Source organism: Typha latifolia, chromosome 12 (genome assembly GCF_019914945.1).
Source record: "Typha latifolia isolate L0001 chromosome 12, TyphaL0001v2, whole genome shotgun sequence".
NCBI classification, from domain to species: domain Eukaryota; kingdom Viridiplantae; phylum Streptophyta; class Magnoliopsida; order Poales; family Typhaceae; genus Typha; species Typha latifolia.
This window is the reverse complement of record NC_133097.1, coordinates 1,622,156-1,636,547: the sequence shown is the minus strand read 5'-3', so window position 1 is coordinate 1,636,547 and position 14,392 is coordinate 1,622,156. Positions and strand designations below refer to the sequence as shown.

The 14,392-nt window shown below is 33.8% G+C and overlaps 1 protein-coding gene across 2 annotated transcripts in view; it reads left to right on the top strand.

The window, feature by feature from the left end:
- The window catches only part of LOC140798502 (disease resistance protein RPM1-like), a 34,035-nt gene extending 19,923 nt beyond the window's left edge, over positions 1-14,112 (top strand). The window contains exons 2-3 of one of the 2 annotated variants that reach the window (XR_012110842.1): positions 6,286-6,391; positions 13,875-14,106. Coding sequence is in view for 1 of the 2 variants with exons in the window: in XM_073152352.1 (XP_073008453.1) it covers positions 13,875-13,923 (49 nt within the window). In the remaining variant the exon portion in view is untranslated. Of the gene's footprint in view, positions 1-6,285; positions 6,392-13,874 lie in introns of both variants that reach the window. The other variant, XM_073152352.1, reaches the window with a different exon arrangement.
- The last annotated feature ends 280 nt before the right edge of the window (positions 14,113-14,392 follow it).

The window sequence follows — 14,392 nt, the reverse complement described above, 5'->3', positions numbered from 1 at the left end:
TTTCTACGGACTTTTACTTAAGCGAACGAGTGATATCATTGCCTAGTATTTAGATACATACTTGTGTCTAGGGGTTTTTTCAGTGTCTAGTGTGTCGTGTGTGGTGCGAGTTTAAAGTTTTAGAGTTTACGTGTGTAGGGGGAGCATGGCAATAGGGGTTTTTCAATTGGTATCAGAGCAGGTTCTCTCACCCTTTGAGAGAGATCAGATAGGCATAGATTTTCATAGAGATGGACCATCATCTATTAGACCTCCTATTCTAGATGGATCAAATTATAGATATTGGAAAGCTAGGATGAGAGCTTATTTGAAATCTATAGATGAGCGAGTATGGATGGCCATTGTGAACGGTTGGAGTCCACCAATGTACATGGTGAATGATAAGTTTATTGAGAAACCGATTGAGTCATGGGATAAGACAGATTATGAAAAAGTTGGCTGGAATAGCAAAACAATAAATGCAATTTTTAGTTGTGTTTCCTCTGAAGAATTTAGAAGAATTTCTAATTGTGAGATAGCAAAAGAAGCCTAGACGATCTTAGAAACAACTTATGAAGGAACTATGGCTGTAAAACTTTCGAAACTTCAGATGTTGACTACTAGTTTCGAAACTCTACATATGGAGGAGAATGAGACATTTGATGAGTTCTATGCAAAGTTGAGTGATATAGTCAACTCCAGTTTCAACCTAGGAGAGAAAATTTCTGAAAATAGAATTGTTCATAAGATCCTTATGTCTCTTCCAGAAAGGTTTCAGGCAAAAGTTACAGCTATTGAAGAAAGTAAGGATATCGATTCTATGAAAGTTGAACAATTGGTAGGAAATCTACAAACATTTGAGTCCAGTCTTTCAAAACCAAGAAAATCCAAAGGGATGGCCCTATCCACAGTTGAACAAAATTTAGATGAGTCTGATGATGAAAGTAAATTAGATGTTGAGATGTTGACTATGTTTGTCAAAAAGTTTAATAAATTCTTTCGGAAGCCAAACAAGTTGAATGCTGAAAAACTTGAGAAAAGCAAAGCCTTTGTGAAAAAGAAAAATACTGTGAATTCAAATACAGGTGGTACCAACAACAATGTCAAACAGAAAAATAAGAGTTCTGAGAATAAAGTTCAATATTTTGAATGTTCTGGTTTTGGACACATTGCACAAGAATGCCCTAATCATCTTAAGAGGAAAGGCAAAGCTATGAAAGTTACTTGGGATGACTCAGATGAATCTAATATTGATTCTGAAAAAGACGAAGAAAACTTTGTAGCTTTTACCTCTTCTCTACTTAATACTGACTTTGTTGTTGATACTGATTTTGATATGTTACCAGCTGAGGAAGATGAATCTGAAATTCAAAAGGCATATAATGACTTGTACCTGGAGTCGTTTAAACTCAAGAATAGCAATCTTAGACTACTTCAACGACTCAAGGTAATCGAATCTGAAAGAATTCAATTTGAGGAGAAGTACAAATTGGAGCTTGAACGTGTCAAAGACCTTTCTGAACAACTTGACAATGCGAAAAATAAAATAAAGGCTGATGAAATTGAACTAGAGCGATTGCATAAAGAAGTTACATTTCTAAAAGGGAAGAACAAACTAGACGAGATTCTAAAAGCTCAGATCTCTGGAAAAGACAGGTATGGTGTTGGATACACTGGTAATTCAAATAATAATAAAAATTATTTCTGCAGGTATACAAAAGGAAGAAAACCTGAGGTCATCAACTGCTTTTTCAAAACAATCCTGGATAAATGTCTCTAAACTGAAGTTCAATCAACAAACTGGTAACTCTTCAACGGCACCAAAGGTAAACTTTAGTCATACTCCTCGACAAAAGGTGAGTAGAAAAGGGTTTGTTCCAACATGCTTTCATTGCGGCATTCTAGGGCATATTCGACCCCATTGCAAATTTTTGCAAAAACCTAGAAGTGCTTTCATTTATGGGATGAAAACAAAAGCCATATAGGTCAAGAAAAGTGACTTGAAAGCTTTAAATTCTGACTTGTGGCATTTAGGCAGTGGCTGTTCAAGACATATGTCAGGCAACAAATCCTTATTTTCTAATCTCGAAGAATATGAAGGGGGAGTTGTGATATTTAGAGATGGTAACTCATACAAGGTAATAGGTAAAGGAAAGGTAAGTACTCCAGGTATTCCTAGTCTCGAAAATGTTCTTTATGTTAATGGCTTGAAAGCAAATTTATTAAGCATCATTCAATTTTGTGATGAAGGTTATGAGATAAAATTCTCTAAAAATGATTGTACTATTCTAGATCATGATGGTAATGTTATATGTTTTGGATCTAGAACATCTGATAATTGCTATGTTGTTAGAACTTCACATAATCTGAAATGTAACAAGACAAAACAATAGCACTAGAACATGTTGATACGGAGAAACGGTTGGGTGATTTGTTTACAAAACCTTTGGATTTACAGAGATTTCAGTATCTTCGTACTTCTTTACGGATTTGTGCTTTGGATTGATTTGTTTTTAGTTTGCCAGTTTCTTATCATTTCGTTTCATTTTTTTTAGGTTTTATTTTACTCTGAATTTTTCTTTGGTTTTAGTTTCAGATTTGTCGAGAGTTTTTGCTAAAAAAAAATTGATGCACTCCTAGATTCAATAATATACTCTTGACATAAAAATATGATTTTTCTCTTGATTATGAGTTATTATAGTCAATTTTGTCATCTTGTAGTATATTGTTTCAATTTTGATTTTGTCACTCCCGCGACTTCTATAATAATAAAAATTTTAATGCACTCATAACGTATGTGTATTCTTGTGTGAGTATGATATCATGAATATTTTTTTTAAATAGCTCACTATTAACTTTGATTTGCAAAGTTTGACCTCATGCTTAGTCATAAAAAAATATGTTCATAAAAGATCAATGAAAAGGGCTACAATGAGTTAGTGTGAAAACCGTCTTGTTTCGAGTCCAGTTTGACTCAGTACATTATATGCAAATTCAAAAAAAAATATATGTGAATTTTTTCTTACACTTTGTTTGATTTGTATTACAAGAAAATGGCTACCTACTCATGTGTGAAAGCCATCATTGCACCTATTTTTTTTTTAAAAAATATAGGAAAATTCTTGTTATGTTATGGAGAATAAGTCGAAAAGTGCAAAATTTCAATACTAAGTCGGTTTGACTACTGTGTTGCATCATTGTTTATATAGGAAAGTTTGTTTAAGAAGATTGGTTCATGTTATCTATGCTCATCTTGCATATGCATATCGTTATGATCAATGAAGATTAATTTAATTTTGAGTGATGCATTAGAATTGATTATAATATGCTCTTGATTATTTGATTGATCTGTGTATGACTTATTTCATTTGATTGTCATATTCTATGTCTTGAATCTATTTTGAATTTTCTAGAAGTGCATCTCCAAAAAGATTTTTGATTTGTTTTAGTTTAAATTTAAAAAAAAATCCAAATCCTCAAGATCTTCATCTTTTTCATCAAAATTTTCACTTCAAACCCTTTTAAAGTCTTTTGGCCGAAACTTCAAGATTTTCTTCACTTTTTGCGAGGTATGATCATTCATCAAATTTTCTATTTTTTATTCAATTAAGTCTCTTTATCTTGATTGATTTCGTGCGGTTTCGAGTTTTGATCACGTTAAAGTAAATATCTTGATGTTTCTTGTGCGATTGAATGTGATATCTTAGCGTTTTCAAGTGAAAGATGGGTTTCATTTAGGGCCTTCATGGTTTCTAAAAACCATACTTGACTCTGTGTTGACTATTCTTCATCGTCAGTTCCCTCCGAGTTCCTAGTCTTTGGCATTTGTGTCAAAAAGGGGGAGAGTGTCTAGTGTGTCGTGTGTGGTGCGAGTTTAAAGTTTTAGAGTTTACATGTGTAGGGGGAGCATGGCAATAGGAGTTTTTCATACTATTTCTCTGTTAGGGTTTCACCCACTTCCCCTTTCTCTTATGCCATCGCATCCTAGTTAATTCTATCACCAGTCTTCCTCCCTTCCCCTCCTCTAGCCTCCCCGCCTAGGGGAAGGTAGGGTTGTCTCTTCCATGTTTGGATATTTCTTCCCTACTATTGTTTCCTTTTTCTCTCTTTTCCTCTATTCTCTTGTGCCAATAGTAGATTTGACTTTGCCTTGTCTTCTCTCCCCTCTCCCTACAATGCTCCTTATTTGATCATTGGTAAGTTCGCCTTACTATTTCTTAGTGAGGTGCGGTGGCACGATGACACCATCTCCTCAATTTTCCCTCTTGGGTAGCCTCTCTCTTCTGACTTGGCTCGAGGCCTGGGTGGAGCTGATGCTCTGCCCTAGTGCTTTCCATGTTAGTGGCAAGGGACAGACAATTCGATTGGTGCGGGGTTTCATGATGGTGATGAGATTTTGTGGCTACTCCCCTCACTAGGAACTTGTTTCATAGGAGATGAGTGAGCCTAGTTTCCTCCCTCCCCTTATGTTATAAAATGTTGGAGATGATCATTATGTTGTTATCTTTCTTTCTTTATCTTCTATTTAATTTTTTATGGGACCAAACTTAGCTCCTTGCTTTCAATTATATACTCGGTGCAAGCTGCTATTTTGGGAGGTGTTTATAGGCTCATTGAAAGCCCAAAATTATGATAGGCTTAACTAATGGCCATTATGAACAGATCCAACCCATTAGCCTAAGCTATAAATATTGTATTAGCAACTCGAGTTAATTACCTTAGAATAGAACAAACCTTTCAACTCTCACTTCTTCACTCCTCTCCCACCTCTTTCCTATCATCCAATACCTTGGGCTTCCAACCACCAACAACCAAGCTGGCTCTTCCTCCTCCTCCTCCTCCTCCTCCTCCACCTCTGATGATCTAGCCGATTCTCCCTCCCTCCCTCAATTTCAAATATGCTAGCCGAGTGTAATAGTTGCATAGAATTTTTGTTACAGAAATTCTAGGCAACTAGGATAGAAGTTGTTGATCCATAATAGTGGTATCAAAGCCTGTCCTTCTTCAGCTAAATGATTATAGCACATTCTAGAGCCGCTTGCCAAGTAGCGAACTCATCTATAGTAGCAGAATAAGTTGCTCAAGTATCGTAATTGACTCACTACCGCTGAGTGAGCATGAGCATAATGGCTATCTTTACTATGTTGTAGAACTCATTATCGAATATCAACCTAAACTTGGAAGTGTAACAACCCAATATAAAAAAAAAAATTAATTATGGGCACGACGCGACCGGCCACACTATGGCCGGCCTCGTGCCCATGCAAGCTGCTTATGCAAGCTGCTCATGCGCTTGCATGGTGGGGCGCCACGCGCCTGCGGCCGCTGCCGTAACCAACCTGCGGGCCCTGGCGCCGCCACTATTCCTCCACCGCCTTCTCTCTCTCTCTTTAAATCTCTCTCTCTCTCTCTCTCTCTTTCTCTCTCTCTCTCTCTTTCTTGCCCGAGGTTGGGCTCATCGGAGCCGAGCCGCTGGCTGGCCAACAGCGACCGGTGCCCTCCTCGCCAGCCCGGGTCCGCAAGCTCCTCCCTCACCTCCTCTCTTTCTTTCTGCACAGTGTTAGACTCGGCCCAACACTAATGGCAGATTTAATTTATTTATTAATTAATTATTTTATTTATGTTACTTATTTAGGTATTTTTCTTCTTAATTAATGCAAATAGATTATTTAGACATTAACTATTTTAATAATATTATATATTCTTCAATATAATTTTATTAATGATAATTTTTATAATTAATGATTAATTAGGTATAAATATAGGTAATACTTATATTTATTTATTTATTTATATATCTATTAGATTAATAGATAGATTTGTAAATTATAATTATTAGATTTATATTCTAATACCCTCATCATATATATTTTAAGTATTTCTATTAATTTTATGATTATTCTGCAACAAATAAAATACTAAGTTTATTTAGTTATTTATTTATTATTTTACCAAGTAAAGATTGCATTGTCCCTAATTAATCAAGATAGTGTATGAATTATAAAATTAATTATAATTAGACATTGTCTATAGTTATTTAGCCTTTTATCTTATTTTATTTTATTTTATAATTATATATTTAGAAATACTCCCATATAAAAGAAAACAGGCCTCTTCTCCTTATGTTATAACTAACATTTTATAATAATAATAGAATTATAATATTTGAATCGTATCTATATTATAGACCTAGTTATGTAATCAAAAATAAAGAAAAGTGATTCTAAACCTAATAAACCTTTATATTTTAACTGAATTAATTCTAATTAGATAAACGGCTAACATCATACTACTTAAATATTGTAGATCCCGAACCCCCTTATTTGAGACCCGTGGACTTTGCTAGCGATTAGTGTCACTCGGTTAACTGACGAACGTGAGGGATGCATGGTTTGTGTCTTCTGATGAGACGGTGAGTAGTCTTATCCCCTAGACGCCTTTCTCAAATTAGGATATATTATATCTTTTGTACACGCATATTTTGACCTCTAGCATGATTATATAATTTTATCTAGAGATGATTTCAGTTAAGCATATTTTATCATACATTTGATTACGCTGATCTGAGATATAAGTACATTGGTGATATATAGAGATGATTATACTATTATGGTTTTATGTCGGGATGATCTCTATCATGAGTATGCATATGATAAACTAGCAAAAGTATACATGTGTTAGATACATGGTTAGAGTCGGCATTGCATCATTTTACTCTCGGCTTCTTTACCACCTAAATTCCTGAGTTGCATAATCTGTTGTCATACTGGATATATGCATATGATTTATCATATATAGGAAATCATAAAAGTACATGTGTATGTGATGCGATGTGATACGATATGATGTGATGGCTGGAACGGTATCTGGTCCGAACTGGTACTGGACATACTCTTAGCATATGGCTAAGTTTGGTGATGGCTGATGGTTGTACTCTTAGTGTATGACAGGGTACAACTATCATTGATATACCCTTAGCGTATAACAGGGTATGGTTACTTTCTTCTGAGATATACTTAGCGTATGGTAGAGTATGATTTATCTACAGAGATACCCTTAGCGTATGGCATGGTATGATTTATCTATAGAGATACTCTTAGCGTATGACAGGGTATGCTCTGAGCTTGTGACATGTTATGTATTGAGTTTGGGGCCGGGTATTGTAGTCTAGCATGGTCGATGATATTCAGAGTTAAGACGGATGATTGTGATAGTGAGAGATATGTGGATTATATCTGGCTCTAACATATACGATTATCTAGTGGTTGGCATGCATCATGCATCATTATTGATGTGACTAGTATTATTGGATCATAATTGTTATACATGATATGTATATTTGGTGATGTTATATGGTAATTTCATCATGTGATATATTTTTGGTTGAGGATATAATATGCTCATTCATTAGAGTTGATTTCATTCATATATATGTTATTGAGGATACATATATACATGTTCATATATGGCATCAGACTGCTTTTTGATATATATTATCCAATACATGATTTACTCTCTATTTGACATCACTAATTCGAGGTAAGGTCTATTCACTGAGCATTTTGCTCATGACTCTTTTTATTTCTTTTCTAACCCTCTCAGATATATAGTACATGATAGCGACTTGAGATATCTTGAGAAAATATTTTAGAATGATGATGAGGTGAGCTATAGATGTGAGACGGTATAAATGATAGTTTAACCAGATATTGAGTTGTACCAGTATTTGATATTTGTACTCTTTTGTGTTAGATGATGATTTGGATAATACATGTCGAATCATAGTGTACTCTTGTATTAGTTATTTTAGTTGTATCTTGATAGTTTGTTGTGGCCTGTGTGGGTCCTGCCAGATTATGTAGTGGTCTAATGTATATTATTATGGACTAAGATAGTCATATGTTAATATATTTATTTGGTTAATAGTATGATTTATTTGGTGATGTATTATGTGATCTTGGATAGGTTAGCAGGTTTTATTTGATGATGTTATGATTATATGTGCACAGGATCTATCTGTGCATGACGGGCCCCGCCCAACCTGTCGCGTGCACCATGCGTGCCGTGTCGGCACGTGGGCATGCACGTTCCCGTGCCGGGTGGAGGCATTACAATTCAGGTGGTATCAGAGCTTAGGTTTAAGGGTGATCTGGCAAACCATCAAGTATAGTAGTTGTCAATTTGGTTTAGGGTTACGCTAATACTCGATCTCGATGAGTTTGATATTAATTGGTTGAGATAGAAATCTAGATTGTGATGTTGAGATTATTAAGTTTTGAACATTGACGATAGTAATAGAAATAATTTGTGATATTAGTATACTAAGAGTTTATTTGAGTGATTAATGGATAAGAAAAGATATTATTAAATCATGCATTGATGTTATTGATATTGAGGTGTTATAGTCTCTGGAGCCTAATATTGGATATATAGATTTGTTCATATGTTGCGATAAAGTGTAGAAATTTGTAAACATGTAGAGATAGGTATTTTGTGTAGAAAGATTATTAGTAGTAGATTTGAGGTTATTTTGAGCAGATATATCATATTTTTGGATTTTTTTTATCTTTTATGAATATATTTGAGATTAGGAGATTAATGTAAAGAGATATATGCGCAGAGAGACTATTTTGATTTTATGAGGGTTATAATTATGGATTTTGGATAGATGAGTAAGATATATGATGATTTTGTATAGTGAAAAAGAAATTATGTGTCGTGATATAGATGATTGTAGATTGTATATAGAAAAGAATTTTTGGATAACTAGTATGATAAATTATGTTTGCAAGATACTTGTGTTAATAGGTATAAAATTTTGATTGTACTAGCAAGATGGATGATTTATTAGGGATATGTTTGTCCAATAGTACCACCAGAGGATTAACGTCTTGTTTAAATCTTTGAGTTGCTTTCCAAATAGGGTAATGGGTATAGGAAATATGACATGGATACAGTTATTGGATTGTGAGTGATGTTAGTAGTTGAGACGTAAGGTATATAGTTTTGGACAACATGATAGTAGGTCTAGTTTAGAAGTTCCTAATTGTGTGAATTTGAGTAGATGAAAAGAATGATAATGAACTGAATATATAGGGTGATGATAGTCGTTAAGTTGATAGTCCCATAACATATGTTGTATGACAGCGAAAATATATGTCGTCTATTAGTTTAGTTTTGGGCTTTGATTTAGAGGATAATAATATTATAGCATGACAATCGTGTGTTTTAGGTGATGAAGTCTGGTTGCAAATATACAGACTTTTTTTTTTATAATTGTTAGCTGATATTAATGTTGCTATAGAATGATGATACTATAAGATTAAATTGTTTAGCATAGGTGGTGGACTTTATAGAGGATGTGATAGAATATAAAGTTGGGACTATTGAAGAAATATGAGGTTTAAGTGAGTTAATTAGGAATGAGATATGTTGGTATATATGTTAAATTGAGATATTATGTATTTTGACATGTTAATTGTTTCGATGATACTAATTGGAGAGATAACTTGATAGAGTTATTTATAGAGCCTATATATATGATTATTTATTATGACTGATAGATAATTTGAAAGTTGAACTAATTGCTTCATAAGATGGCAATGAAAGGAATATAGAGGACTATGATATTTCATATACAGTGTATCGATGGATATTTATTATACTGCTAGATTGATGAACGTATAATGATGTATAGAGAAGTGATTATATTAGCATTTGTTTAACCGTTGGCTTACATATTCGATTATTACTGGAGATTATTGAGCGAGCCTTTAGAATGATGAGATTGACCTTAATGATTGTAAAGACTTACAAGTTTACATTTAAGTCTTAAGATAAAGATATTTGATTGGAGATAATGATTTTATAATTGGGATATAATGATTTCATGATTGGTTCCATTATAGTTTGTCGAAATTTTATCCTTTAATGAATAGCAAAGTTAAGGTTGTGAGTTGATCTAAAGTAAAATGGAAGATATATTAGTAAGGTTGTAATTTATATTTTTGGATGTCTTTTGATCTACATGAAGCAGTTAGTGTCAGTTATTTTATTAGCAGATCATGATAGCATTTCCAATTAGGGAGACTAATCTTAATAGCTTTAGTTCATGTATAATGATTGTGTGGATTTATCTAAAATATGTTTATGTATTCTTAAAGATTAAGTATAAAGGATTAGTAAATATTTGTGTGGCAATGGATTAATATTATGAACCGAATATTATATCTATCGAGATATGGAAGAAATTATTGGATTACTTAATAGAACTTAGTGGATAGTCTTTGGATCTGAATATCGATATTATTAAGTAATATTTTGGTGGATATAGTAGTAGTGATAGTAATTAAATAGATAATGATCAAACTGGAATTATGGAAATCGAGGAATGAATAGTCTAGATACAGAAGTGATTGATAGAAGGATCATTATAAAGTTTATCATGTATGTTTCTTGAGATAGTTTGGATTTAACCTTTTAGATATTGCAGATTAAGAAGGAAGATAATGTGGAGAATCAGGCAAGGATATAAATTTCAGTTGAGTTTGTATTAGGATTTACATTGATTGGTTGGACTTGATGCACTGTATGTTATTCTGAAGAATGTATTATGAATACACGTTGATATTGTAGACTGATATAGATAGGTATGATCTCTTATATTAATTTATTTAGTAATTTGTATAATGGATTAAGCATATGAGTAGTGCACTTTAAATAAGAGAGTTTGTGCTATCGCCTAAATTTTATGAGGATATCGGATGATACTGAATATGTTTAGATTAGTGAGATCATTTGTCTAAAAAGAGAAGCATGAGTTAAGTATTTCAGATGTCCTTGAAATAACTGGTATTTATCGTTCTACTTGGTATTAATGATAGTATTACGAGATAATCCATTGAGTATGTTTGGGATCGGAGTATATATTCAGTAGATTGAAGATAATTTACTTAAACAGGTTGTATTGTATTATCATAGGTGATTATGGCATTACGATGTGTATTGTTGTAGTTAGCAAGAAAAGTGATAAATTAGGACAGCTTGAGGTATTTTGGAGTAAAATATGATTTAGTTAATAGGTGACGACACTGTTTGTATTGTAGAATGAATGTACGCTTTCCTGCATACCAGTGATATTATTGATGTTTATGTGATTACCTGACCGACCTAGATCTAGGAATTTTAAATTTTATAAGTGAGTTACTTGTGGTTGTCTAATGTTAGGAGTTAATGAGTAAACTAATAAGTGAAGTATAAGTTATAAATCTGAAAAAGTGAGATTGCATAGTGGTCGATTTGATTAGAAAGTAGTGGAACTAGATATGTGGATTTTCTTATAATACCATTGTGATTTAAATTTTGAGGTCAAAATTTTTATAAGGGGGTGAAGGAAAATGTAACAACCCTATCTTAAAAAAAAATTTAATTATGGGAACGACGCGACCAGCCACACTATGGCTGGCCTCGTGCCCATGCAAGGCGCCACACGCTCGCGGCCGCTGCCGCAGCCAACCGGCTATGGCCAACTGGCCGCGGCGGGCCCCGGTGCCGCCACTACTCCTCCTCCACCGCCTCTCTCTCTCTCTCTCTCTCTCTCTCTCTCTCTCTCTCTCTCTCTCTTTCTTGCCCGTGGTTGGGCTCATCGGAGCTGAGCCGTCGGCGAGAGGCCGGCCGCTGGCTGGCCAGCAGCGGCCGGTGCCCTCCCCGCCAGCTCGGGTCCGCAACCTCCTCCCTCACCTCCTCTCTTTCTTCTCTTCCTCTTCTCTTCTTCTTCTTCTTCTTCTTCTTCTTCTTCTTCTTCTTTCTTTCTTTCTTTCTTTCTTTTTCTCCTTCTTCCTCAGCTCCTTCTCTTTCTTTCTGTGCTGGGCCGAGCCCAGCACTAAAGGCAGATTTAATTTATTTATTAATTAATTATTTTATTTATTTTATTTATGTTATTTATTTAGGTATTTTTCTTCTTAATTAATGCAAATAAATTATTTAGACATTAACTATTTTAATAATATTATATATTCTTCAATATAATTTTATTAATGATAATTTTTATAATTAATGATTAATTAGGTATAAATATAGGTAATACTTATATTTATTTATTTATTTATATATCTATTAGATTAATAGATAGATTTGTAAATTATAATTATTAGATTTATATTCTAATACCCTCATCATATATATTTTAAGTATTTCTATTAATTTTATGATTATTCTACAACAAATAAAATACTAAGCTTATTTAGTTATTTATTTATTATTTTATCGAGTAAAGACTGCATTGTCCCTAATTAATCAAGATAGTATATGAATTATAAAATTAATTATAATTAGACCTTGTCTATAGTTATTTAGCCTTTTATTTTATTTTATTTTATTTTATAATTATATATTTAGAAATACTGCCATATAAAAGAAAACAGGCCTCTTCTCCTTATGTTATAACTAACATTTTATAATAATAATAGAATTATAATATTTGAATCATATCTATATTATAGACCTAGTTATGTAATCAAAAATAAAGAAAAGTGATTCTAAACCTAATAAACCTTTATATTTTAACTAAATTAATTCTAATTAGATAAACGGCTAACATCATACTACTTAAATATTTCAGATCCCGAACCTCCTTATTTGAGACCCCGTAGACTTTGCTAGCGATTAGTGTCACTCGGGTAACTGACGGACGTGAGAGATGCGTGGTTTGTGTCTTCTGATCAGACGGTGAGTAGTCTTATCCCCTAGACGCCTTTCTCAAATTAGGATATATTATATCTTATGTACACGCATATTTTTGACCTCCAATATGATTATATGATTTTATCTAGAGATGATTTCAGTTAAGCATATTTTATCATGCATTTAATTAGGCTGATTTGAGATATGAGTACGTTGGTGATATATAGAGATGATTATACTATTATGGTTTTATGTCGGGATGATCTCTATCATGGGTATGCATATGATAGACTAGCAAAAGTATACATGTGTTAGATACATGGTTAGAGTCGGCATTGCATCATTTTTCTCTCGGTTTCTTTACCATCTAAATTCCTGAGTTGCATGATCTGTTGTCGTACTGAATATATGCATATGATTTATCATGTATAGGAAATCATAAAAGTACATGTGTATGTGATGCGATATGATGTGATATGATGTGATGGCTGGAACGATATCTAGTCCGGACTGGTACTGGACATACTCTTAGCATATGGCGAGTATGGTGATGGCTGATAGTTGTACTCTTAGCATATGATAGGGTACAACTATCATTGATATACCCTTAGCGTATGGCAGGGTATGGTTACTTTCTTCTAAGATACACTTAGAGTATGGCAGGGTATGATTTATCTACAGAGATACCCTTAGCGTATGGCAGGGTATGATTTATCTACAGATACTCTTAGCGTATGATAGGGTATGCTTTGAGCTTGTGACATGTTGTGTATCGAGTTTAGGGCCGGGTACCATAGTCCAGCATGGTGGATGATATTTAGAGTTAAGACGGATGATTGTGATAGTGAGAGATATGTGGATTATATCTGGCTCTAACATATACGATTATCTTGTGGTTGGCATGCATCATGCATCATTATTGATGTGACTAGTATCATTGGATCATAATTGTTATACATGATATGTATATTCGGTGATGTTATATGGTAATTTCATCATTTGATATATTTTTGGTTGATGATATAATATGCTCATTCATATATATGTCATTGAGGATACATATATACATGTTCATATATGGCATCAGGCTGCTTTTTGATACATATTATCCAGTACATGATTTACTCTCTGTTTAGCATCACTAATTCGAGGTAAGGTCTATTCACCGAGCCTTTTGCTCATGACTCTCTTTATTTTTTTTCTAACCCTCTCAGATATGTGGTACGTGATAGCGACTTGGGATATCTTGAGAAGATATTTTAGAACGATGATGAGGTGAGCTATAGATGTGAGACTGTATAGATGATAGTTTAACCAGATATTGAGTTGTACCAGTATTTGATATTTGTACTCTTTTGTGTTAGACGATGATTTGGATAATACAGGTCGAATCGTAGTGTACTCTTGTATTAGTTATTTTAGTTCTATCTTGATGGTTTGTTGTTGCCTGTGTGGGTCCTGCCAGATTATGTAGTGGTCTAATGTATATTATTGTGGACTGGGATATTCATATGTTAACAGGTTTATTTAGTTAATAGTATAATTTATTTGGTGATGGATTATGTGATCTTGGATATGTTAGCAGGTTTTATTTGATGATGTCATGATTATATGTGCACAAGAGTCTATCTGTGCATGACGGGCCCTGCCCGACCTGTCGCATGCGCTGCGCGTGCCTTGTGGGCATGCACGTGCCCGTGCCGGGCGAGGGCGTTACAGGAAGGGCTGAGTT